General features: G+C 40.9%; 1 protein-coding gene across 3 annotated transcripts in view; it reads right to left on the bottom strand.

Moving 5' to 3' along the window:
- LOC127623551 (polypeptide N-acetylgalactosaminyltransferase 14-like) overlaps positions 1-24,483 on the bottom strand; it is an 84,385-nt gene that overhangs the window by 39,846 nt on the left and 20,056 nt on the right. For all 3 annotated transcript variants that reach the window (XR_007968074.1, XM_052097933.1, XM_052097936.1), the window contains exon 3: positions 5,787-5,885. Coding sequence is in view for 2 of the 3 variants with exons in the window: in XM_052097933.1 (XP_051953893.1) it covers positions 5,787-5,885 (99 nt within the window). In the remaining variant the exon portion in view is untranslated. The remainder of the gene's footprint in view (positions 1-5,786; positions 5,886-24,483) is intronic.

Genomic DNA, 24,483 nt, shown 5'->3' with positions numbered 1-24,483 from the left:
CCACGGACCATAATAAGGAAGATTCCTGAGAAATGCAAGCTTGTAGTACCACCTCGTAAAGGGATATAGATCGAGGCGAGAACCAGCTTGACAATATAAATAATATTTTAATGAGAAACTTAACAAAAGACAAACACACACACATGATGGACATGTCCGTAAACGATCTCTCTCTCTCCTCGCACCATGGTCTGCCATCGGCCTTTAGCCCTCTCAGAGGCTTAATTAGCCTGATAAGGGACCGGGTGTGTATAATCACAATCCGGTCCCGCCCTCCGCCCTGCCACACACCTGTTTACTCCAGAGGGCAGTAAGTGAAATTTCAGCTGTATGAGCAACGCGCAGTTTATAGAGTGATGAAAACACTTCAGTAGGAAGAACAACACAAACATGCGTTACGTTCTTGCGTTCAAAACACTCGAAGGAGTGCAAATGCGATCTAAACTATATTTAACTTGACACGGTGACCTAAACAATTTATGTTTATGACGCAACACACCCGAGATGTCTAACGTAGGTGTACATTGACGGGCACTTAAACAAGCCCTCATAATAAATCTCCAACTGATTGACAAATTCACTTGTGAAATGGATTGCTGTGAACTGTATGCCAATGATTGACTTATGATCAATAATATGGTAGTAAACAATACATTGTATATATATAATTTTTAAATATTTAAAAATAAATATGTATAATTATATATTGATATAAATATGTATAATCATTATATATTGAGTTATTGTTATATGAGGGGATTTCTCAACAAATATTTGTATATGTGATTAATCGCGATTAATTAATCGGGACACCATGAAATTAATTCGATTAGAAATTTTAATCGATTGACAGCCCTAATACAAGAATTTTAAATTATTAATTATTTTCATGTAAACTCACTAGATTCTCATTAATGTAGTACAGCTATTTTAATTTAACATGACAGCTACCATGAAAAAGTAATTCACATAATATGTCAGTATTAAATCATTTTGTTGCACAGCAGTAATACAAATTGGGAAGAGGCATTATTTGAAATGACAAAAATAACTTAAACTGCTGTAAAAATATGCTTCATTTTCTCAAATTAAAATAAAACTTGTATCAATAGAAAATAGCTGCCTGGGAGCATTCCAAAGATGGCAGCTAAGTGGACTGACTTGCCTTGAAAGAGACTTTGGTGAGCAGCTGTAACCAAGATGGGTGGAGCTTAGCGAAAAATCAATTGTTCTCTATTTGGGAAAACCCAAAAAGAGTTTCTGGAACTAAAAATTTCTATGATGGCCATCATAAAAGAGCCTAAGGTTTATCTTGCATGTCACCCATTAAATTCATACAAGAATGTTAAATCAGGGTTCCCACACCTTGGTTAATTTCAAATTCAAGGACCTTTCAAGGACTTTCCAGGTCCAATATCCTCAAATTCAATGTGGATGTGGGCACACATTTCAAGTGAGAGCAATGTTACATCGTGTTACCTTGTAAGATACATTGTTACAGTTTTCATGTGTCAAACACAATGCAAAAAAGCTTTTTGTTTTGCATTATTTTGATCTATTTGACAAAGATCTGATATTCTATTTGTCGTATTTCTGTTTTGCACAAAACTGAAGACTATTCGGTACATCCTATACTGTACACTAAAATGATCTCTAACTTTTGAAATTTCATTGAAAAGAGCTTAGGCCCATGTAACCAGAAGTAAGATTAAAATATTTTTAAGTTTTTCTTGCCTCATGGGTTTACATTATATTCAACATTACATTGAATAAAACATTTGTGATAATCTGTTGCCCAAATATTTTATTTTTATTGAAAACAATATACAGTCATTGACTGAACATATTTGGCTTTGGTGTCGAGCACCTCCAACTGACATCAATAGCGGTCTGTCGATTGTGACATTCTTGGTGCCACCCACAGTCCTGAGGTGGTCCGAAATGCACCTCTGTGCCACATACGAATCTTCTGAAAGGTTATCATCCTCAATTTGACGGTTGATTGAAAAATCCACGCTCTACAGAGGCTTGCCCATGTGAGAGGAGGAGGAGTTGGCGGCAGAGTCTCCATAGCTTTTCATATGGTTTCTGTGTGGACATCCTGTCATGCAAAAATGTGTCAACCCTGTCTGTGTATGGATCAAAGTGGGAAAATTGTGAACTCTGAGGCAGCACAATCTCCTCAATGAATTGACTGTAGAGTTGAATTAACTCGTCACAGTCTTCTTCATTTACACGGTGGACATGCACAAGGTATGTCAAAGCCTTCCTGAACTTAGTTATTTTGACACCTGCATCTTTGCAGGCCATTTCCCTTGGATCAAGGAAGGAAAGGTGAGAGACAAGAGGGTATTTGAGGGGGGACTTCTCGATTAACTTCTGTACAGTTAACACCAAGCACTTCTTTCAACTGTGGTTGAAGAGCAGGAGTGTTTTCTGTCCTATTGTCTTCAATGTGGACACGTCCCTCAAAATTCTCCCTGTAACAAAACCCAAGTCCACCTGTGAGGAGTCAACATGACAGTCTTGATCTCCAACCTCAATGTCCAGAAGTTTATGAGGTGTTGTTGCTTTCTTTATGATGTCTTTTTTGATGCATCTGCACATCAGGCTCTTCAGCAGCTTGAACAGGTCTGTTGAAACAAATGGCACCATGGGCTTATCAGTCTGGTAGCATGCAAGAAATGGAGTCACTTCTTTGCTCACTGACAAGATGAAATAAAGTTTAGCAGCCATGAGTGGATCTTCAACAGCCTCCTGAATCACCTCAAAGGACTTTGTCCCTGGATTTGGATACCTCTTTTCCTTAACAGCATTGACATATGCAGCCATGTGTGGTAAAACTTCCAACGCCCTTTCTAGTACAGGCACATTTTAATACGACTATTTTTCACAGTCATCTTTTTACTTTAAGACCAGGGTAAAGCAAGGAAAACTACAATTTACTTCAAGGTGACATAATGAATGACACTCGTCTCATTCGTGGAAGTGGAAAAACAAGTTATTTGTGATGCAATATTTATTGTATAAAGATTTATTATGCAAAAGAAAAGGTATGAGTCTGCTGTTTTTGTCAATTTTAATTTAAAATGTTTGCGATTTTAATATAACTACATTGTTCAATATGTTACCACTTGCTTGAGCAACTTAAAATATAATCTATATTATATAGAAGTAATGCATTGAATAATACGTTGTTTAAATTGTGTTAAACGTAAATACGACTATTAAAGAGTATGTGTACAAAGAGAATCGCACTGGTGCCAACTTTTTTAAATAAAAGTTGCTGATAACTTCTGGATTTGAAATACAAATAGTGAGTAAGTGTTTGTGGTACAGCCGCGGATCAGTTGCGCACTGCAAATGCAGCATAATGTGAAAGCGCTATAGCGCGTGCTGCTCCTGTACCATACGCACGCAGTATGTGTGAAACGGGCGTAACATTTCACAGCGAGACATTTAAGTAACAGCAAAAAACAGCTAGCAGCTAACATTCAATCAACATTTCTGTCAGATGCAGGCTATGGTAGGACTTACCTGCTTTCGATTTCCGAAGTGCCGTCTTGTGTGTAGATCCAGCCGCATGACTTGAGAGCGCCACTTCTCCCATGCTATCCACTTTGATTGATTTACAACATGCTTTGCACCTGGCTAAGTGATGGACCTTTGGATCTCTGGCAAGCCATTCTTTATAATTTTCTTTGATGAGCCAAATATCCTGAAACTTACATTTTCCAGGCATCACGTTTCAGCCTATTTTTGCAATGTCTGTGAGTGGGAAACGTTGAGGTACCAGCGCGCGTGAACGTCATGGCAACGTACAAAACAAAGTACCTCGCGCGGGAAACACTTAACGTAAATGCGCGTAACTAACGTAAATCAAGCAGGCTGATATGCAGCATAAGTCACGAAGTGTTGGCAAAATAAAAAATTAATGGACAGATTTTTTTTCCAGAAAACTTATTGCACAAAATAAATTCAAGCACTTTCAAGGACCTGTATCTATGTACGTTTATTTTCAAGAACTTTCCAGGGCCTTGAATTTTATTTTTCAGATTCACAAACTTTCAAGGATTTCAAGGACCCATGGGAACCCTGTTAAATGTTTTTTCAGAACCATTCTGTCAAATACATGTCCCTTGTCAACCATTTACTGGACTGCTCTGGTTTGAGTCTTTAATGGAAATCGCTCACCTTTAGACAGGAGGAAATGGGAGTCTCTGTTCTGTGCACGTCGCCATGGTCTGTTCAGACGCTACCGAGGGGCAAAGAAAAAACAAAAAGCCTCTCCGCATACCACCTCTCTCATCTCTCTCCCTCTCTGCTCAACCTGATAAGTTGCCGCAAGGAGAGACTGAGGAAGGAATGTATTTAGGATTCCAGAAAGTTCTCTTTCACCTCTTAGGGCTGCTCGGTAGTAATAACCTTTGTCAGCAGCAGCACCCATTTAAAAGTGCCCGGGGTTACTCTTCAAACCCACTCTGTGTAAATGTTTAGTTTATGAGAGAGTTCATGTGTATGGTGTGTGTTTGTTTGTTGTGTGTGTGTGTGTGTGTGTGTGTACATTATATTAGTGTGTGAGTGTGTATACGAGAGAGAGAGAGAGAGGCCTAGCGTAAGGAAAAAAGTCATAGAAAGATACGCTTTTAAACAAATTTGACATTGAGATGTCTGAGCAAATCTCGTCACTCAACAGGATATTTCCAAATTATTATCAGCTATTCTTAATCGCAGGTTACATTGACAAAGGTTAGGGGTTAAAGCAGGGGAGAAATAATTTCTACTCTGTATGGGAGCTGCCGTCAGTTTTGATACCACACACTCAAGGGCACAACATCTCACACCACATCACATCACTTTACTGCATCCTGCAGAACCAAACTGCACCTGAATAGTTAATGCTCCAAAAAACAGTTTTGGGGTAAATGTCAAGAAAGCATGTCTGCGTGAGATATTACCACAAATAAAAAAATAAAAAAATACAAGAATTTGACATTATTCATTATTTTCATGTAAACTCACTACATTCTCATTAATGTAGTACAGCAATTTTAATTTAACATGACCGCTACCATGAAAAAAAATTATTTACATGGAATGTCAGTAATAAATAATTTTGTTGCACAGCAGTAATGAAAATTGGGAAGAGACATTATTTGAAATGACTAAAATGACTTAAACTGCTGTAAAAATATGCTTAATTTTCTCAAAGTAAAATAAAACTTCTAAATGTTTTGATTTTATCATAAGAATCAACCTTTTCCCCATCCTCATGTAATGAATAAAAACAAGATACAATGATAAATTATTTTAGACATTGTTTAAAAAAGATTAATCAAATTAGTACAACTTTTTATCATTTAATTGTCTGCTTAGTCCATTATTGCTGTGAACAAGTACAAAATTACAACATACCACTCTGTTTTCTATCCTATTCAGTCACAAAATTGTATAAATGAGGAGGGTAGTATTTCAATAAATGCACAAAGCTTTAGTGCAATGAAATGGTGGATATGGCAGACATCACTGATGATTAAAATGCACCCCTGGTCTCTTGTGGGTTTCCCTAAGCTATATTGACATGAGCTCCATCAACCTAGGTCAAAAGTAAGGATTGGAAGTGGATTTTGAAATGAAGGTGTAAAGAAGAATTCACACCAATAAGGTAGTAGGACAACATAGTCACTCAAGAAATTTCTTTAGGACTCATAAGCAAACTGGTACAAATATTTGCTAAAACGCCAATGTAAGGGAATGGAACAGATGGATTTAGGTCCAAGCCTTACCTCCTAACAGTGCGCAGTAGTGTGGATCTGGCTTCATTGTGGAATGTAATCACAATGGTGGTGGGCGGCAGGTCAGAGTCATAGTGCAGTGTTGTACACCTGGGAGAGAAAGGAGTGAGTCAAAATAATGAGACTCTGTGGTACTAATAAAGCATCAAGTTTAACTGCCGGAAAAACCTAATTTTGAATTTGTACATACTTAATAATTGAAATTGTGAGGGGTCAAAACAGTTAAATGGCAGACAACAGCAACTGTTTCTGTTACTGTTTCTGTTAAGTTGAGACATAATGTCTACTGTTTTTAAGCAGGGACCGTTCTAGGGTCAGTGAATATTTGAGGGTTAGCCCAGACATTTATGGATATGTATGAGGCCATCCTTTGATTAAATATTGGAAATGATAAACTCTAAAATAAAAGTATGAATGTTACATATTTGAGGTGTTATTTATATAGTCAATCTTTAAATACTTCTTAAAACTAAAATTCCTCAAGTGCTTTAACCCTTAGTTAGGCATACAACATAATGTTCATAAGAATGCAAAGAATATAAAAACAGTTAGGACTTATTTGGTTGAAAAGGATGTTTGAGCAGCTGTATCGGTGAACTGTAAAGCCAGTCTGTCTCTCTCCATGTCAGCAGCATGGCGTGAAAGCCGTTTTGAATCTGGCAGCTTGTGACATGACTGGCAGTTGCAGAAACAGATATATGTGACACTACTGTGCTGGGCCCAGTTATTAACCATCATATATGTGTTACTCTACCTATGACAGGGTTAAATTAGTTTAGAAGATAGCAGGCTGTTTCTAGACTAAAATAGGTGATTTTGAGTGAACAAAATCTGTTGCTAGTTTTGCCAAAATTTGCTAGGTTCATGGAATTGTGTATTAATAAATAAGTTGGGTAAAAACGCAAACGTCTTGGCTTGTAACCACATCTGTATATTACTCTTTGTTTTCAGGGTTATGTATCTAAATATTTTGTACTTACTGTATGGATGGAAGAGCTTAATTCACCCAGACAAGACATTTTGAACGTTGACACACATAGCCGCAATCGTGAGTCACAGGCGCTCTTCTTGCATGCATGCAAGCAGAAGAAGCCAACAAGACAGTGTTCTGGTAAAATATATTTATATTTTTGAATCAACTTGATATTAAGCACTGATGTAGTGACATCATTTGAGGCTTTAATGAGAACATTGGTGGCTTAAGTCCCGGTAGACCACCTCTGGTGCCACCCATGTTTTTAAGTTGTTGGGTGCTTTAGTAAACAGTGAGCACTTTGGGATAGACAACATAAATGGCCCTGGCTGAGTGTGAGGTTGCCTGGATTAACAGGCCAACAGGACCCCATTGCATGAAAGAAGGAATGTGTGAATAGAATTGTAAAGACAGCAGGTAGAACCCAGAGAAGCAGGAGTATCAATAATGGAGGATCTGATTAAAAATAAATAGCATTTTCTTTTTCCCCAAATGTAGGAGACTTGGCCAAGAGAAAAGCACTTTGTTTTGAGGATGAACATTCTGACTTGCGATAAACAATCATAACCCTATAGTGGATTTAAAAAGTCAGCAGACAAGAATTTTTTTTATGAATTGAGTGCTTTGTGATGAAGTGTTCTTCTTTGTAACCTGAACACTAAAGTACTCTATAACAACTTGTAGAAAGTAGTTATAGGAATAACAGGTTCCCCATGGAGCCATTTGGCCTTGGTGAATAACAACTGCCTTTAGAACAGACAGAGCACTGGCTTTTGTAGGGAGCTTGTGTCCTAGTTTAAGACAGAATGGCATGCTCCCAGTCCATGCACATACAGTATATTTTCTTTGACATATATGCTTTCTTTCTACACATACAGTACAGCTGGTTTGAGTAACACTCCTACTGACCTTTAAGTTCCTGGATGCTCTCTCAAAATAGGTTGATTTTAGAAATTAAGTTTATGCTAAATCCTTTCAAAGGAATTATTAACAAAAAATATCAACTTCCACTGTGCTGACGAAGACTGAGGATCCCGGCACAGTCAGCAGTTTTGGGGAGGACTTTGAGGATACATGCACTCTCCATGGCTGCACAATGGACAAATCTGTGAATAGTGTGTTCACAGGCGAGTGCATTGTGGAAGTCAGGAGCTGATTCGTAGGAATCCTCCGTTGAATTGTAGTGAGGTGCAGAAAACAACGCCCAGCAGACTGGAAGGCAACCACTCTCCCAACATGCAGGTAGAGATGAGGAGTCATCCGTTGAAAACTTGTGAGTGCAGAGAACAAGAGTACAGCAAACTGGAAGGCAACCACACTCCTGATACACGGGCAGAGATGGACAACCAAACAGATACACAAGACGGGACCGACAAGACAGAGAGAGTGAGGTAAGTTACTTCACATCTAGCAAAGATACTGAGTGCTGCAAAGAAACACGAAGGGTTTAAGTAGGGAGTGTATCAGTGTGTACCAGCACAGCAATTAGTGGCATCATCAGCGTTCCCCTGGGAACAATCAGAGTTCCCATGGAAACACTGATCATGCATGTCGGCAGTGACTGCGAGACATGAGGGAGAGAAAATAAAAAAACACAGAACAAACCTGGCGTCCCCAGCAGAATTACCTTGCCAGAGGTGGAATTGGTCTGTGAGGTCATGGTCCAGGATGTCCCGAGCCGAGACCCAACATCTCTCCTCATGTCCATAACCCTCCCAGTCAACCAGGTACTGGAACCCTCTGCCCCTCCACCTGAAATTGATCAGTCTCCTGACTGTGTACGGCAAATAGCCCTCAAGACGCAGAGGAGGTGGTGTGGGTGTGGTGGGGTGTAAATTAGAACATAAAACTTTGAGGTGAGGAGGTAGTTTAAAAAGGAACGCCACCGGACTAATGACCTTGGTGATGGGAAATGGCCCAATAAACTTGGGACCCAGCTTACGTGAGGGTAGTTGAAATGGTATGTCCTTAGAGGACAACCAAACCTTCTGCCCACACACATAAGCTGGGGGCTTAGACTGGTGCCGGTTCTGCCGACCTCTTAACACGAGCGCCAGTCCACGTGAGGGCTTCTCTGGCAGCTTTCCAGGTGTGCTGGCACCTCTGAATAAAAGCATGGGAGGATGGGACCTGAACGTCGGGTTTTCGTGCAGATAACAGAGGGAGCTAAAAACCGAGGCTGCACTGGAAGGGTGATAACCCCGTATACGACAACTGTAATGAGTTGTGGGTGTCCTCAACCCAGACTAAATGATCGCTCCAAGAAGATGGATTATGGGAGGCCACACAGCGCAGGGTTTTTTCCAGTTCCTGATTCGCCCAATTTGCTTGCCAATTTGTCTGGGGGTGGAACCCAGAGGGAAAACTCACTGTAGCCCCCAGTTGTCGACAGAATTCTGCCCAAAAACACAAATTGTGGGCCTCTGTCAGAAACCACATGGACTGGGAGGCCATGAATGCGGAAGGTTTGACTGCTACCACTGTCTCCCTCACTGTGGCTAATTTGGGGAGGGGAATTAAATGAGCTGCCTTCGAGGACGGTCCACTACAGTCAAAACGACTGTGTTGTCATGGGGGGTGGGGGCAGTTACAAAATCCAAGGCTATGTTCGACCAGGGTCTCAAAGGGACAGACAAGAGGTCTTATTAGTCGTGCAAATGGGGCCAGCAGCTACGAACTAGCATATGTCCTGTGCAAGCGATGGCCACCAGAATCATTGTCTAATGAGCATTTGGGTGCGAGTCACCCCTGGATGACAAGTGATGTTGGATGAGTGACCCCACTGTAGCACATGCATCCAAACTGATCGTGGAACAAATAACCGACCTGCTGGGCACGTAGCGGGGGGTGCTGTGTTTCGTAGCACAGCGCAGGCTTTAGCCTCCACCTCCCAGGATACCATGCCCACCACTCGAGTGGTTGGTAGAATGGTATCCGGTGGAACAGTAAAGGTCTCAACCTCAAAACATTGGGACAAAGAGTTGGGCTTGACGTTTTTAGAGCACAGGCGATATGAAAGAACAAAATTATAGCAGGTGAAAAATAATGCCCAGCAAGCCTGTCTAGAGTTAAGACTTGGCACTATGGATGTACTCTAGGTTCTTATGATCAGTCCAGACCACAAAAGGTACACCCGAACCCTCTAACCAATGACACCACTTGCCAAAGGCCAAACGGACAGCCAGCAATTCTCTATTTCCAACATCGTATTTTCATTCTGATGGTGTTAAGCGGTGCAAACACGGATGCATCTTTCCATCAGAGGGGTGCTGTGGCAGGACCGCTCCAACACCAACCTCAGAAGCATCCAAAACCACCACAAACTGACTTGCAGGGTCGGGAGTTACAAGGATGGGTGCGGTAGATAACCGCTCCTTTAATTTAGAAAATTACAATCTCTCTCACACACACACACACACACGTATGTTGTATATATTTGGAGCTTCAAAATTTTGGCAACCATTAACTTGCATTGTATGGACCAAAATAGCTGAGGTATTCTTCTAAAAAAGTTAATTTGAGTTCAGCAGATGAAAGTCATACACACTAGGGATGGCATGAGGGTGAGTAAATAATGAGTGAACTATTCCTTTAATATCTTTTTTAGTTTTCAGTTGCATTACGCTTATGTTGTCAAAAGTCTGGGGAGTAAAAACAAAAATATACTTGCCAATGGTGATTGTTTCTCCAACATGTCCGTAAAGGGTTGTAGATAGCTCACTATATCTGGATCAGAGTCAGTTTGTCTGTAAAGCCTGATATTAAAATCCTGAAAAAGTGACTGAAATTAACTGTTTGATAATTTATTGTAATTTAGGCCTCTTCCATCTTTTTTCACTCTAGTGTGATCATTTAAATATTGAGTCAAACTTTGAAATAATGTGAAATAGATTTCACCATTCATTAGAAAAGCTATTGCCTCTTAAATGGTTTAATTAATCAGAGCACCACCGTTTAGTTGGTGGAAGACATAAAATGCAAAAGTATTTATGTCTGATGACACAAATTTTGGGGCTTAAATAGTCCTGAAAAAATATCTTTTGATTTAAGTACATATATGGTTTATCCTGTTGTTACATCATTTGCTTAGTAATTCATGTATACAGTATGATCAGCCTTAAACATACTTTATGAGCTAAAAACTGTGTTCACAGCTTTATATGCTGTTTGAAGCCTCTAATTCAGGCAGCCTGGGAGCTGGATTCATTGCTTAATGTAGATATAGCCCAAGGTCTTTGGAGATAGGGGATGCTTTAAACAGCTAACATAGAATTTCATTAAGGTTTCTGTCAGAAAACAACATCTGGGAGATTGAAAGCGTTCTGCTATGTACTTGATTTTTCACAAAAATGACGGATGTGTCCATGAAAAATTGGGAAGTGAGAATTTGGTTTGAGCATTTCTCATTATGATGAATCCGATTTGCTTTTTCTAATTTGAAGAAATTCTGTTTTCATATTTCCGCTCATGAAATTCCTTCTGCTTGATAAAATCACAACATATGGCCACTCTAACGGAAATACAGGACAAACAGGAACAGGCAATAAAAGCTAATTAAATTAGCTTATCTACTGAATAATTGCATGCTTTGCATATTTTTGGTTATGTTTATTATATGCAGAAAAATTATTAGATTGTGGAAATATTTATTAATTTCTCAGATCCTCTGCAGAAATGTTAACGTCCTTCAGGTTCTCTTTGTTATTCACACAAGAAATGTTTAAATCAGCGCTAGGGAACAGAGTGACAGAGTGAAAAGGCACAGGAGGAAGCATAACGTCTTGGTTACTTCCGTAACCTCCATTCCCTGATGGAGGGAATGATATGTTGTGTCAATTAAGCGACACTAGGGGTCACTCTTGGGAACCCGAGACACCTCTGATCTTTGATAATAGGCAAATGAGAACTGGCGAGTGGTATTTGTATGCCACTCCCCCGAACATACAGGTATAAACAGCTGGCGTGCGAAATGCTCATTCAGGTTTTGTGCTGAGGAGCCGAGAGAGAAGGTCCTGGCCATTTCAGCGGGTAGTCCAGCATTGTGGCAGGAGGGACTCAAAGTCTCGTTCCCTCCATCAGGGAACGGAGGTTACGGAAGTAACCAGGACGTTCCCTATCTGTCACTCACTCGACGTTGTGTCGATGAAGTGACACTAGGGGTCCCTATACAAAACGCCACAACTAGCTGAACTGTGTTACGTGAACTTGCGGTGCAAGACGGGCAGACTACTGTGTGCCTTGTAGCCAGCGCACTAGGCCATCATGTAACCTCCCACAATGCTGTTATGTGCATGAAACGGCCCCAAAAAGAGTGAAATTTGTCAACCGACTGGGACCACCAGTGTCTACGTTGGGGGGGGGGGGGGTTGTCACTCCCAAGGGGAAGACACTGCGGACACACACCCCAATGGGGTGGGGGGTTATTTTGAGTGGAAATACGTGGTCTTGCCTAGCCTTGTCTGAAGAATGTCATGTGGAGAAGTCCCATGGTAGGTCCTACCCAAGACACAAGATGAAACCGGCTCTACCCGTAGATTGTAGAACCTCGTCAAATAAGGGTGACAGCCGACTCCATCGCTCCAGGCGGTCGGGGAGTCCAGTCCCCACTCGCCTCGCGGACGGCAGCCATTCACTGCATCCGGGCGGTCGGCTACTCCATCCCCCCACGGATGGCAGCGGCGCTCCCCTGGGTGGAGGGCAGTGTCGAGGACTCCGCGAGAACTGGCTTGGCAATATAAATAATATTTTAATGATAAACTGAAACAAAAGACACAAACAAACACATGACGGACATGCCCGTAAACGATCTCTCTCTCCTGCTCCATCTTCCACAGTCGGCCTTTATCCCTTTTGGAGGCTTGATTAGCCTGATAAGGGACCGGGTGTGTAGAATCACGACCCGGCCCCGCCCTCTGCCTTGCCACACCGTCATTACACAAAATTCTGTCAAGCAACAACAAGCAAGAATCTCTGCTTAAATCATCTTTATGTGGTATATCTCCTCTCTTTCTCTCTCTCTCTCTGTCTATGCGTGCATGTGAAAGAGAGAGAGAGGGTGTCGAGAGTGGATGGAAAATTTCCTTCTACTCAATTCTGATAAAACAGAAGTACTAATTATTGGAAAAGAAAACCCTAAAAAATAAGATGCTAAAATATAATCTGACTCTTGTGGTGTACTGTAACATCAACTTCTGCAGCAAGTCAAGTCAAATTTATTTGTATAGCAGTTTTCACAACAGCCATTGTTTCAAAGCAGCTGTACATTAAATTATGCTATAACAGAAAATTAAAGAATATAATGCCAATATTAATTATTTATGTTTAGAACTTTTAGTGGGTAAAATTAATGAACTAAGTAAGTGTTGTGAGTCAATTATTAAACAAAATTATTTTATATTTAATATAAGTTTTAGTGTTAGACTCCTTGAAGTCATCCCGAATTAACTGATAAAATACACATATATGCAGTGTGAAGGCCGATGAAGGCTTTTGTTAGTGGTTAATACATTTTCTATGTATGTTTAATTATTTATTTTTTAAGAGAGTTAAATTAACTGAGGAAATACACGGATACCTTTGATATTGTCTGATGAAGGCTTTTGTTAGTGGTTAATACATTTTCTTAGTGTTGTCCCTCCTTTGACCTAGCAGGAAACATTTCTCTTATTCTTTAAACCTGCTTTAAAATAAAGGGCATCTACGCTAATTTTAATCCATTTCTTTCCCTGTCTAAATCTCAATATTATATCATGATGTTACCAGAGTCTGCCAGATCCATCTCTGATCCTGCCTGATGTCCGACTCCCTCTGTGTATCTGAGTGATGATGACCAAATCAGCATGTGCCAGACATACATCAATTCAGTCTACTAATTTGACGCAATACTAAATTGATGCAAAATCACTGTCTGAAGCATACTGCGTGCATATTCCACCTGCATCCGCGTTCTAATTTTATCGCGATTAAACTGCGTGCATTTTTTCAGTGTGCACCGTTTTTTCTCTTCTGCGGTACACAGATTATTGCATTGATCTCAAAGCACCGCTTATCAAGAACAACCAACAACAAACAATTTGTGGTAAGTCATGGCATCCGTTCATGTTATTTCTTCCTGCATTGCATGTCACTTGTTTACAATAGCCTCCTCCGTCAGCAGTGAGGGATTCACATGTGATAAATGTAAGGACTTAGTCAGGCTGACGGAGAAGGTTAATGAGTTAGAGACTCGCATCCGAATGCTAGTGGAGGTCAGTGAGAAAGAGAAGCCGGTAGATACTGTTTCAGATGTGAGTAGAACAGAGAGCAACATACACACTTTGGTTCCGGCTGTAGAGCCCCTGCAGCAGGGCATTTGGGTGACGTCTCGGCGGCATACTCGCTCAGCAAAGAGACACCACTCTCCCATTCCTATTAGAGTTTCCAATCGATTCTCCCCACTCAGTGATACACCCACTGAGAATCATGTTGAAAGAGCCTTTGTTATTGGCGATTCTATTGTAAGGAACGTGGAAATAGAGACTCCAGCCACTATTGTTAATTATATTTTGGGGGCCAGAGCGTCTGACATCAAATCAAATTTACAAGTGCTGGCTAATGCTAAATGTAGATTTTCTAAAATTGTTATCCATGTCGGCACTAACGATGTCCAGCTTCGCCAGTCGGAGATCACTAAAGATAATGTTAAAGAGGTGTGTGAATTTGCAAAATCAATGTCAGACATTGTAATATGCTCTGGTCCCCTCCCTGCTCATCGTGGTGATGAGGTTTATAGTAGATTAGTGTCACTGAATGGCTGAATGTCTGAGTGGTGTCTGAAGAATAAAATAGGATTTATAGACAATTGGAAGAGTTTTTGTGGTAGACCTGACCTGCTAATGAGAGACGTACTCCATCCCTCCAGGGAAGGTTCCGCTCTCCTCTCTATTAATTTGGCTCATAGTCTTAATAATGATAGTATTTGACTAACTGGGGCCCAGGTCAGGAAGCAAACAAACCGGTTAATCCGAACATCTGCTAGCTGCCTTGAGACTTCACACAGGTCACATAAACTACAACATATAGAGACAGTTTTTTTTATTTTTTCAATTAAAAAAATATATTTCGGTCCTCAAATACAATTTTCCATAATAAATTAAAATATACATAACAACCGAAAAAGGTGTAGGCTGAAGCCTTTGCTTATTGGGCCTACCCTTTTTACATATTTATCTAATGAGCGTCACTTTTCTCAGTGAATTTGATTCATACAAGTTAAACAAAACAGTAACATAAGACATTTCACAAATGTGCATACATAACATTCAGACATACAAAATGTAAATATTAAATACAAAAATTATTCATATTGAGGTATATAGTTATTTATCATCCTTTTTTTTTTTAAACATTTTCTTAAATTTACAAAGTGAACTACACATTTTTAATTCCTTGTCACAATTATTCCATAGGTTTACCCCTTTCACAGATATAGATCTATTTTTTATATTCGTTCTTGCCCTTATTTTTTTAAACATGTACATTCCCCTTAGTTTATACTAGCTTTCTCTTATTTCGAACAACCTCTGAATACAATTTGGAAGTAAATTATGATATACTTTATACATGATCTGCGCAGTGTAAAAATCAAACAAATCAACAAATTTTAAGACATGTAATTCAATAAATAATATGTTTGTTGGTTCGTAGTCGTCTACCCTTTTTACAATCCTTATTGCTCTCTTTTGTAACTTATATATTGGATTTATGTTGGCTTTATATGTATGACCCCATACCTCCACACAGTAAGTAATGTATGGAACTATGAGCGAACAATACAATATATATAATGAGTTGTACAAATACATTTGACTTGACTTCAGAGTGAGAAAACAATGCTTTTAATGCAAAAATAGCTATTTGTTATTGAGGCAAGATGCATAAAAATGTTTTATCCTGTTGGTAGACTGCAATATGTTCATAACTTTAGGTGTTAGATCAGTTGTCACTCGCACCAGTGTGCCCAAATAATTTTCCACATTCGCATGTACTAAATTTAACTTGCATCGCTCGCACTGTAGAGCCCTGACAATGACACTACCCTCAAACAAATTAGAGACAAAAAAGGGTTTAATGACTGATGCTCGGAAAACACACACAAAAAAAACTTTTAAGACTCATATGACTAAAGAACTCCAAATCTACAAAGAAGCATGTAGCCCAGTGTGGCAGGGCGGAGGGCGGGGCCGGGTCGTGATCCTACGCACCCGGTCCCGTATTAGGCTAATCAAGCCTCTGAGGTTTAAAGGCCGACTGCAGAGTATCGTGCGGGAGAGAGAGATCGTTAGCGGACATGTCCGTCATGTGTGTGTTTGTGTTTTCTTTTAAGTTTCTCATTAAAACTATCATTTATATTATCAAGCCGTTTCTCGCCTCCTCTTTTCCATTGAATACCTTTACACTGGTGCCGAAACCTGGGAAGGAGGAGGGATATGCCGTAGTAGAGTTTTCGGCACTACCGTCCACCCCAACGGAGCAGCCGCGGCCATCTGCTGGGGGACGAGTAGCCCAGCCGCCTGAACGAGGACAGCTGCCGACCGCGAGGGGAGAGTCGCCTACCGGCCTCTGAAACGCACCGGGGTTTAAGACCGCCGGCCGCGAGCGGGGAGGAGCTCGTTGGTGACCGCCTGGAGCGAGAGAGCTGCTGCCAGGGGCGGGGGAGACCCCTTCTGTTCCCCGAGAACGCGGCAGGGTGTTCTGTGTGTTTGTTTGTGTTTTCTTTTAAGTTTCTCATTAAAACTATCATTTATATTATCAAGCCCGTTCTTGCCTCCTCCTTTCCATTGAATACCTTTACACCCAGTGCTCTATGCTTAAATTTTAGGAGCACAATTAAAACAAATTTAGAAGCTTAGAGGCTAGAGTTTTGTTTGTTTTATTAAAGAAATGGTAACATTAATGTGCCACAATATAACATGCACAAAAAGGCATTATAAATCTGAGCTCACCAATTATGACAAAATTCAGGACAAAGGAGTTTAAATTCTTATAACCAAAAAACAATTTTAATATTTTCAGTTAATTTGACAGGCTGTCTGCATAAAAACAACAGCAGTTTTGTTACCTTTTTCACCTTGTGAACATAATTATACAAAAACACAATTTGTGTGGTCCTCTTAAATGTATTTAAGAACTCTAAATTGACATCTGCACTGCTGAACACAATTAATGTTCCTGTCACACAATGTGCAACAATCAGATTCTGGAAACTTCAGTTGGCCAGTCTTTGTAAACTTTTAAAGTAACATTTTATGCTTTTAATTTCATTCAAGCTTACTAAAAATTCTCACACAACTTTTTCACGCTTGCTTGGTTGACTGAAGGGATGAAAAGCAGCCAATCACAGTGTGAAACATACCTATTGTGCAGTGTAAATGCATTTTGGAGGATCATTTTTATTCTGATTGTACTATACAACACTTCACAAGTTCAATCTAGAGTCGGGAATCTTTAGGCACCTCACAATTTGATCTGATTCTGAGAGTTAAATCAAAACGATTCCTGATACATCTAAAAAAAAAAAAAATTCTTATTGATTGTTCTGCTGTGTGATGGCAAAACACAGAAACTTTACATTTTCACCAAAATTGGGGTTCTTAGACTGTAAGTTGCCCTGTGACAGACAGGTCTCTCTCAACTATAATCAGGTTGAAAAATTGCAGTAACTACAAAATCCACTGTGGCAGGGCGGAGGCTTGATTAGCCTGAAAAGGAACCAGGTGTGTATGATCACGACCCGGCCCCGCCCTCCGCCCTCCGCCCTGCCACAACCACACACAAATCAAATAACTGTTTTGTTTGTGTACTGTGCAGCCTTTGTATGACAGTATTGTCATCATAAAAAGTGATAAATACTGACCTCTTTACACAAGATAATAAAAAAATAAATAAATAGGCCTATTGGTTTTCAAAACACAATACTTTTAAATTAAATAATTCAACTGATTATGTTAAATCACTTTTATATGTTTTAATCATTACATTGTTATTCATTTTTATTTAATAGTATAAAATGTTTAATTAGAATAAATCTATCTAAGGCCTTTTTATTTTTTTATTTTAACTATAACTACAGGTTGGTCCTCCATGTTAATTACATGAGATATCTGCTTCTGTAAGAGTGCAGATGTCAGCTTCTCCTTTCCTCATCTCCGGTGATAAAGCAGCACAAACAGCGGGATTATTTAAAAAAAAATATCAAGCAAGCATTTTGTATGAGCGGTTCCATCTGTTTGCACTGCGAGTAAAAGTCTCACCTGCTTAACAAGGTGCTCTAATAAGTTGTGCGCACTCTTCCCGACGAGTGAGAGATGTGCAATGTGCAACAGCAAATGAAAGAGTGCAAGAGGAGTAAAAGACATTGGGATGCAGCAGACAAAAAATAATTAGAAAATAAAAACATCACCCACGACTCCCGAAAGTTTTTTCCCTTGTTGTGCAAATTAGTGCAGGGAAAGGGAAAAAAAATTGTCCTATTAAAAAGAGGGCAGTAATAAAAGACCTTTACTTCTAAGTGTGTGCTCTAACATGAAGCCTTAAACCCACAAGGCAGAAAAAGAACAAGTCATCTTGTTTCTAGAAGGTAAAAGATAAAAATAGCAGCTGCCTTTATATACACAAATATTACGGCTATAAGGAAAAGAAAATTAGGACGTAAATGCACCCTGCACTGTGTGAATAACATATATTTGCTTTCTCATGACAGTTTTCTTGCACTATTAAAAATGTTTGGAGTGCTCAGCATAATGGTTTCCTATCATTGAAGAGATCTATCGATTGTAGACTTAAACACTGTATTGATTTACAAATTCAGAGTTTCAGCATTGCCATGTAGGCTATTTGATTATCATTATACAGAGCAGTCATAACTTATGATGTAACTGAATTACAGTCACATTTCACTCACTCAAATAGCTGCATCAATCAAGAAATGAGGACTGATTAACAATGAATGTCTGCTGCCTGACTAATGTGGACAAGAAATACATTCTAATACAGCAGAGATAAGAAAGATCTAAGAAAACTCCCTGACCAAAGATGAAGTTTAAAGGGATCATACATTAGTGCTGAATTAATAATCAAAATAAAATCGAAATCGTTGTTGATTTGAAATCAATTGAAATTATGTTGTGTAATTATTAAACCGCAAAGGCTGTGATTTAATTTAATAAATATAGTCTGCACATGCTGCTTGCTTGTATGTCTGCAGCTCTGTTCTCTGTGCATATACTGTACATAACATTAAATATATTATTATCAATCTTTAATACACATATTATCTGTTTCAAATATACTTTACATTACAACTGATTTAGCAACAAGGTTCTCTCTCAGTATTTCATCTGTTAACATTTACAATGCATTTTGTCAACATCAAACATTTTGTCAACACAAAAAGTGCTGAGTATATACTTGAACTCGTAAAGAGGGTCAGTACTTTAGGCTCTTTAGGCTGGGCAAGTGGTTGTTGTCTCTTCATCAGAATGGGTGGGGGTGTCAGAAGTTTCTCTTAGACCCTTAGACTAGGCTTAAAAATGAGAATTCTTGTTGCAAACCTGTATGACTTTCTTTCTTCATTGTAACTCCATACAAGTTGTTAGGGAGAATGTTAGATTCAGTAACTATTCACTTGTCTAGAAAATATTTATTCATTCCATCTGAATAAAACTAGAGGCAAGAATTGAAAAAAGTAGCCCTCCTTGAGATTTAGGTGAGATTGTTGTAAATGTTTGGATTCTTTATTGTCAAGTTTTATTCTGCTGTGCCTTTTAGACTCCACTAAAATGTGTATCAGACAAAATATTTTAGGGACCTCAGAGGAAAATGCATAGCAGGTTTATACACACATTTAGGAACAGCAGTAGTTTTAAGAGGCTTTCTCACATTGTACTCTTATCATTACTTCTGGTGTTGAATAAAGTCCCATTATGTTGTTATATTAGTGCAAAGAACATCTAGATTACGGATGTAACCTCCGTTCCCTGATGGAGAGAACGAGACATTGAGTCGAATAAGCGACACTAGGGGTCTCTCTTGAGCGCCGAATATACCTCTGATCTATGAAAAAAGGCCAATGAGAAGTTGGCGGACAGAATTTGCATGTCCCGCCCCCGGACATACAGGTATAAAGGCGGGGAAATGTGTCTGTTTCATTCAGGATTTTTCTGAGGAGCCGGAAATTGTCCGGCCACAACAGTGGCTCGGCTCAACGACGTGGCCGGTAGGACATAACGTCTCGTTCCTTCCATCAGTTGCAACATTTGCAACGTCGCTTCTTCGACGTTGTGTCGAAGAAGCGACACTAGGGGTCCAATTTAAATCACGCCATGCGCTGAGCCGTGTATGTGTACTACTGACACAGGAGCGGGCAGGTACTTGACATGCCAAAACGACCAGCTGTATAAGACTGCACGTACCCTTTCCCAATGCCCCATAAAGTCGTCGGAAACCCTTATATTTACCCTAGACAGGGGAACAAGGCGACGCTTGCAACCTGTGAACGGACCGAGCCTAGCCGGGCCTCTTATCTCTCTATGTTTCTCGCATAGAGCAAATGGCTGGGGCCCTTACACGCATCGTGGGAAGGGGGTCTTACCCAGTTTCTTATTCCTTCAGGGGGAAAAGACCCTGCGGAGACCACACCCGCCCAAAGAGGGGGAGGTAAAAGTGACGAAATACACCACATGGGCTTTTAGGTCACATGTGGGAAGTGGTCTGGTCGTAGATCCCGCCTCTTCGGAGCGAGGAGTTGCTACAGACACGGTGACCGGGGGGCAGTGGGAACTGCCCAAGGGAGGAGGCCTCGTAAGGAGACCGTACCACGGAAAATACACACAGATGAAATGTCCACGAGGACCACTGAGAGATCCCAGGAGGGGAACAGGCTTGGCCGGGAGGGATAGTGGGCCAAAAGGGAGCCACTAGAGTGACTTGTTCCTCGTCCTCCCTGACCTTGCATAGCACCGGTGCAAGAAGGCTCACTGGGGGAAATGCGTACTTGCGCAGACCCGTGGGCCAGCTGTGTGCCAGGGCGTCTGCCCCGAGGGGAGCCTCTGTTCGGGCCTACCAGAGCGGGCAGCGGGAGGTCTCTCGGGAGGCGAACAGGTCTACCTGAGCCTTGCCGAACCGTTCCCAAATCAGTTGGACCGACTAGGGGTGAAGCCTTCACTCTCCACTGGGCAAGCGTTGTTGTGACAGCGCGTCCGCTACCACATTGTGGTTGCCGGGGATGTGAGTGGCATGCAGTGACTTGAGTCCAAAGCTTGAGTTTGGCTCCAAAGGGGAGACAACGGGCGAGTTGTGACATGTGGTGGGAGTGTATGCTGCCTTGGCGATTTATGTACAGCAACCCCAGGCAGTTGATGTGCCAGCACAGCAGGGCCCCTTTCCAACGGCCCACAGCTGCGTGCTCATAGCACACGGCACCCCAATCCAATCTGGAGGTGTTGGTTATGACCAGGACGTTTCGGGACACCTGCTGCAAGGGGACTCCTGCCTGCAGAAAGCAGAGGTCTGTCCAGGGTATGAATGTTTGGTGGCAGGCGGGGGTGATCATCAAATGGTGCATGCCGCGGCGCCATGCTCCTCTCGGGCATACTGAAAATACAGCAAGGTTATGTTTATAGATTAATATTCTGGTAGTCAATTGGCATACTAAAAAAATACACATAACATCTAAATATATTGAAGTCCACAATCGAGCACTTGCTCTTGCTAGAATAGTAGAGTCATCCTTTGTTTGTCCAATTTCAGCTTAAGTTAATTAAGAGGTAACGCTGGCATTTTGATTGCCTTTCCCAGGAAATTTCAATATTCTGCTACTGTTCAACAACAGCATGAACAATGAGTGTGGTGTTCTTACTGTAATTACAAAGGCATTTGTGTTATGTACGAAGAAGGAAGAAACAAGGGATAGAGGGAGAATTGATGACAGAGGGAGACAGAGAGTATAACGTTAGAGAACTGGGTCTGCATAATGAGCCGCCTCCTCACCTTTTATCGGAGATTCTCTTTATTGTCTCTCAGCCCCTGCATGAATTATTTTATAGGGAATAATACTGCACCACTACAGAGGCCCCCAACAGCTCTCTTCATGACTTCTCATAAACCTGACATATACCTAACTATTTTTGGAGACTGTGCAGTGCAGAATAAACAATGGTTAGGTCTTAGATGACATGCCACATTAATCAATAATTTTCCCTGTGGACAAAAGAGTGGGTCTGTAGGTGAATGTTATTATATATGTCAAAACATCTCAGAAAACTCTAGAAAATGTTTTCTGTCCCAATAAGGTATTCTTTGTTACTGTTAAAAGTGTGATCTATAATAAGATTTTATAAGATTATTTTTCCTATTATACAAAACCAAAACAAGTGGTACTTAACTGAACAATGTTGACAGTAACTACTATCGACTTACTGAAAGTAAAACTAAAACTGATTATAGTCATCGGAAGGGCTGGTATTCATACATTTACAGTGCATTCAGTATTCAGTAGCCTTCATTTTTTTCACAGTTTGTTATGTTGCAGCCTTATGCTAAAATGCTTTAAATTATCAGTCTACACTATATTTCATAATGGCAAAACAAAAACCAGATTTGTGATAACTTTGTAAATTTATTAAAAAGAAAGAACTGAAATATAACACTGACTTAAGTATTCAGACCCTTAATTCAGTACTTAGTTGAAGCACCTTTGGCAACGATTACAGCCTCAAGTCTTTTTGGGTATGATGCAATGTGCTTTGCACACCTGGATTTGGGGACTTTCTGCCATTCATCTGTGCAGATCCTCTCAAGCTCCATCAGGTTGGATGGGGACCGTCAGTGGACTCTCAGTCTCTCCAGAGATGTTCGATTGGGTCCAAGTCTGGGCTCTGGCTGGGCCACTCAAGGGCATTCACAGAGTTGTCCAAAGCCACTCTTGCGTTGTCTTGGCTGTGTGCTTTGGGTCATTGTCCTGTTGGAAGGTGAACCTTCTCCCCAGTCTGAGGTCCTGTGTGCTCTGGACCAGGTATTCATTAAGGATTTCTCTGTATTTTGCTGTGTTCAGCTTTCCTTCCACCCTGACCAGTCCCTGCCACTGAAATACACCCCCACAGTATGATGCTACCACCACCATGATTCACTGTTGGGATGGTTTTGCACAATAGATGAGCGGTACCTGGTTTTCTCCAAACATGGCGCTTTGAATTGAGGCCAAACAGTTCAATCTTCATTTCATTAGACCACAAAATGTTGTTTCTCACTATCTGAGAATCCTTTAGGTAGTTTTATGTTTCTTGCACTGAGGAGAGGCTTCCGTCTGGTCACTCTGCCATAAAGCCCAGATCGGTGGAGTGTTACAGTGATGGTTGTCCTTCTGCAAGTTTCTCCTATCTCCACACATGATGTCTGGAGCTCAACTAGAGTGACCATCGGGTTCTTGGTCACCTCTCTTACCCCTTATCCCTTATCCCCGATTTCTCAGTTTGGCCAGACAGCAGGCTCTAGGAAGAGTCCTGGTTGTACCAAACTTCTTCCATTTAAGAATTATGGAGCCCAATGTTCTCTTGAGAACTTTCAATTCATATATTGTATAGCCTTCCCCAGATCAGTGCATCGGCACAATCTTGTCTCTGAGCTCTTCAAGCAGTTCCTTTGACCTCATGGCTTGATTTTTGTTCTGATATGCATTTTCAGCTGTGAGAGCTTATATAGACAGGTGTGTGCCTTTCCAAATCATATCCAATCAATTGTGTAGAAACATCTCAAAGATGATCCAGAGAAATTGGATGCACCTGGGCTTAATTTCTAGTGTCATTGCAAAGGGTCTGAATACGTATGTCAATTTGTATTCTCGCGGAGTTGCGTCAAGGACATCGTCCAGTCACGGACTATTCTATTGAGTTCTGCACCTTGGCTGCGGAGTGTGGCTGGAATTTGGAGGCTCAATGGGACATGTTTTTACATGGACTCTCTGATCAGATCAAGGATGAAATCTATGCCATGGATTTACCCACGGGGGTGGATAAGCTCATCAACCTAGCCATTCTGGTGGATTCGCGACTACGACGACGGGGACCGCGAACACAGCGAGGATGGCCGGTCACTGCACAGTCTAATGTAGCTTTTCCTGCTGTGGAAACTGCAGAGTCTTTTTCAGGTCCTGAGCCTATGCAGATGGGCAGATCTCGTCTATCGCAACAGGAGAAGCAGAGAAGGAGAGAGAAAGGATTGTGCTTGTATTGTGGAGCCGTTGGCCACATTGCTCTCCAATGTCCGGTAAAAGCCAGCGCCTGCCAGTAGGTAAGAGGTTACTGATGGGTGGTTCTATACTGACTAAATCCCCTTTTTCTGCCACTCATCTCACTGTCAGTTTAAGACTTTCTGCTCAGAGCGTTGACTGTGAGGCTCTGATAGACTCGGGGGCAGAGGGAAATTTTTTAGACTTTAACTTCGCTCAGAGACTCATGATACCTGTGGTGACACTCCCTCAACCCATTTCTGTAGTAGCGCTTAACGGCCAACTGTTACCCTCTGTCACTCATTCCACGGCCTTAGTGAGACTCGTTACCTCTGGTAACCATTCTGAGGAGATTGAGTTTCTTTTAATCCACTCCCCTTCTGCTCCTGTGGTACTTCGCCATCCCTGGCTGGCACTCCATAACCCGCATATTAATTGGTGCAGGAATTCTG

This window comes from Xyrauchen texanus, chromosome 30 (genome assembly GCF_025860055.1).
Source record: "Xyrauchen texanus isolate HMW12.3.18 chromosome 30, RBS_HiC_50CHRs, whole genome shotgun sequence".
Taxonomy (NCBI): Eukaryota; Metazoa; Chordata; class Actinopteri; order Cypriniformes; family Catostomidae; genus Xyrauchen; species Xyrauchen texanus.
This window is presented reverse-complemented; position numbering and strand designations above follow the sequence as displayed.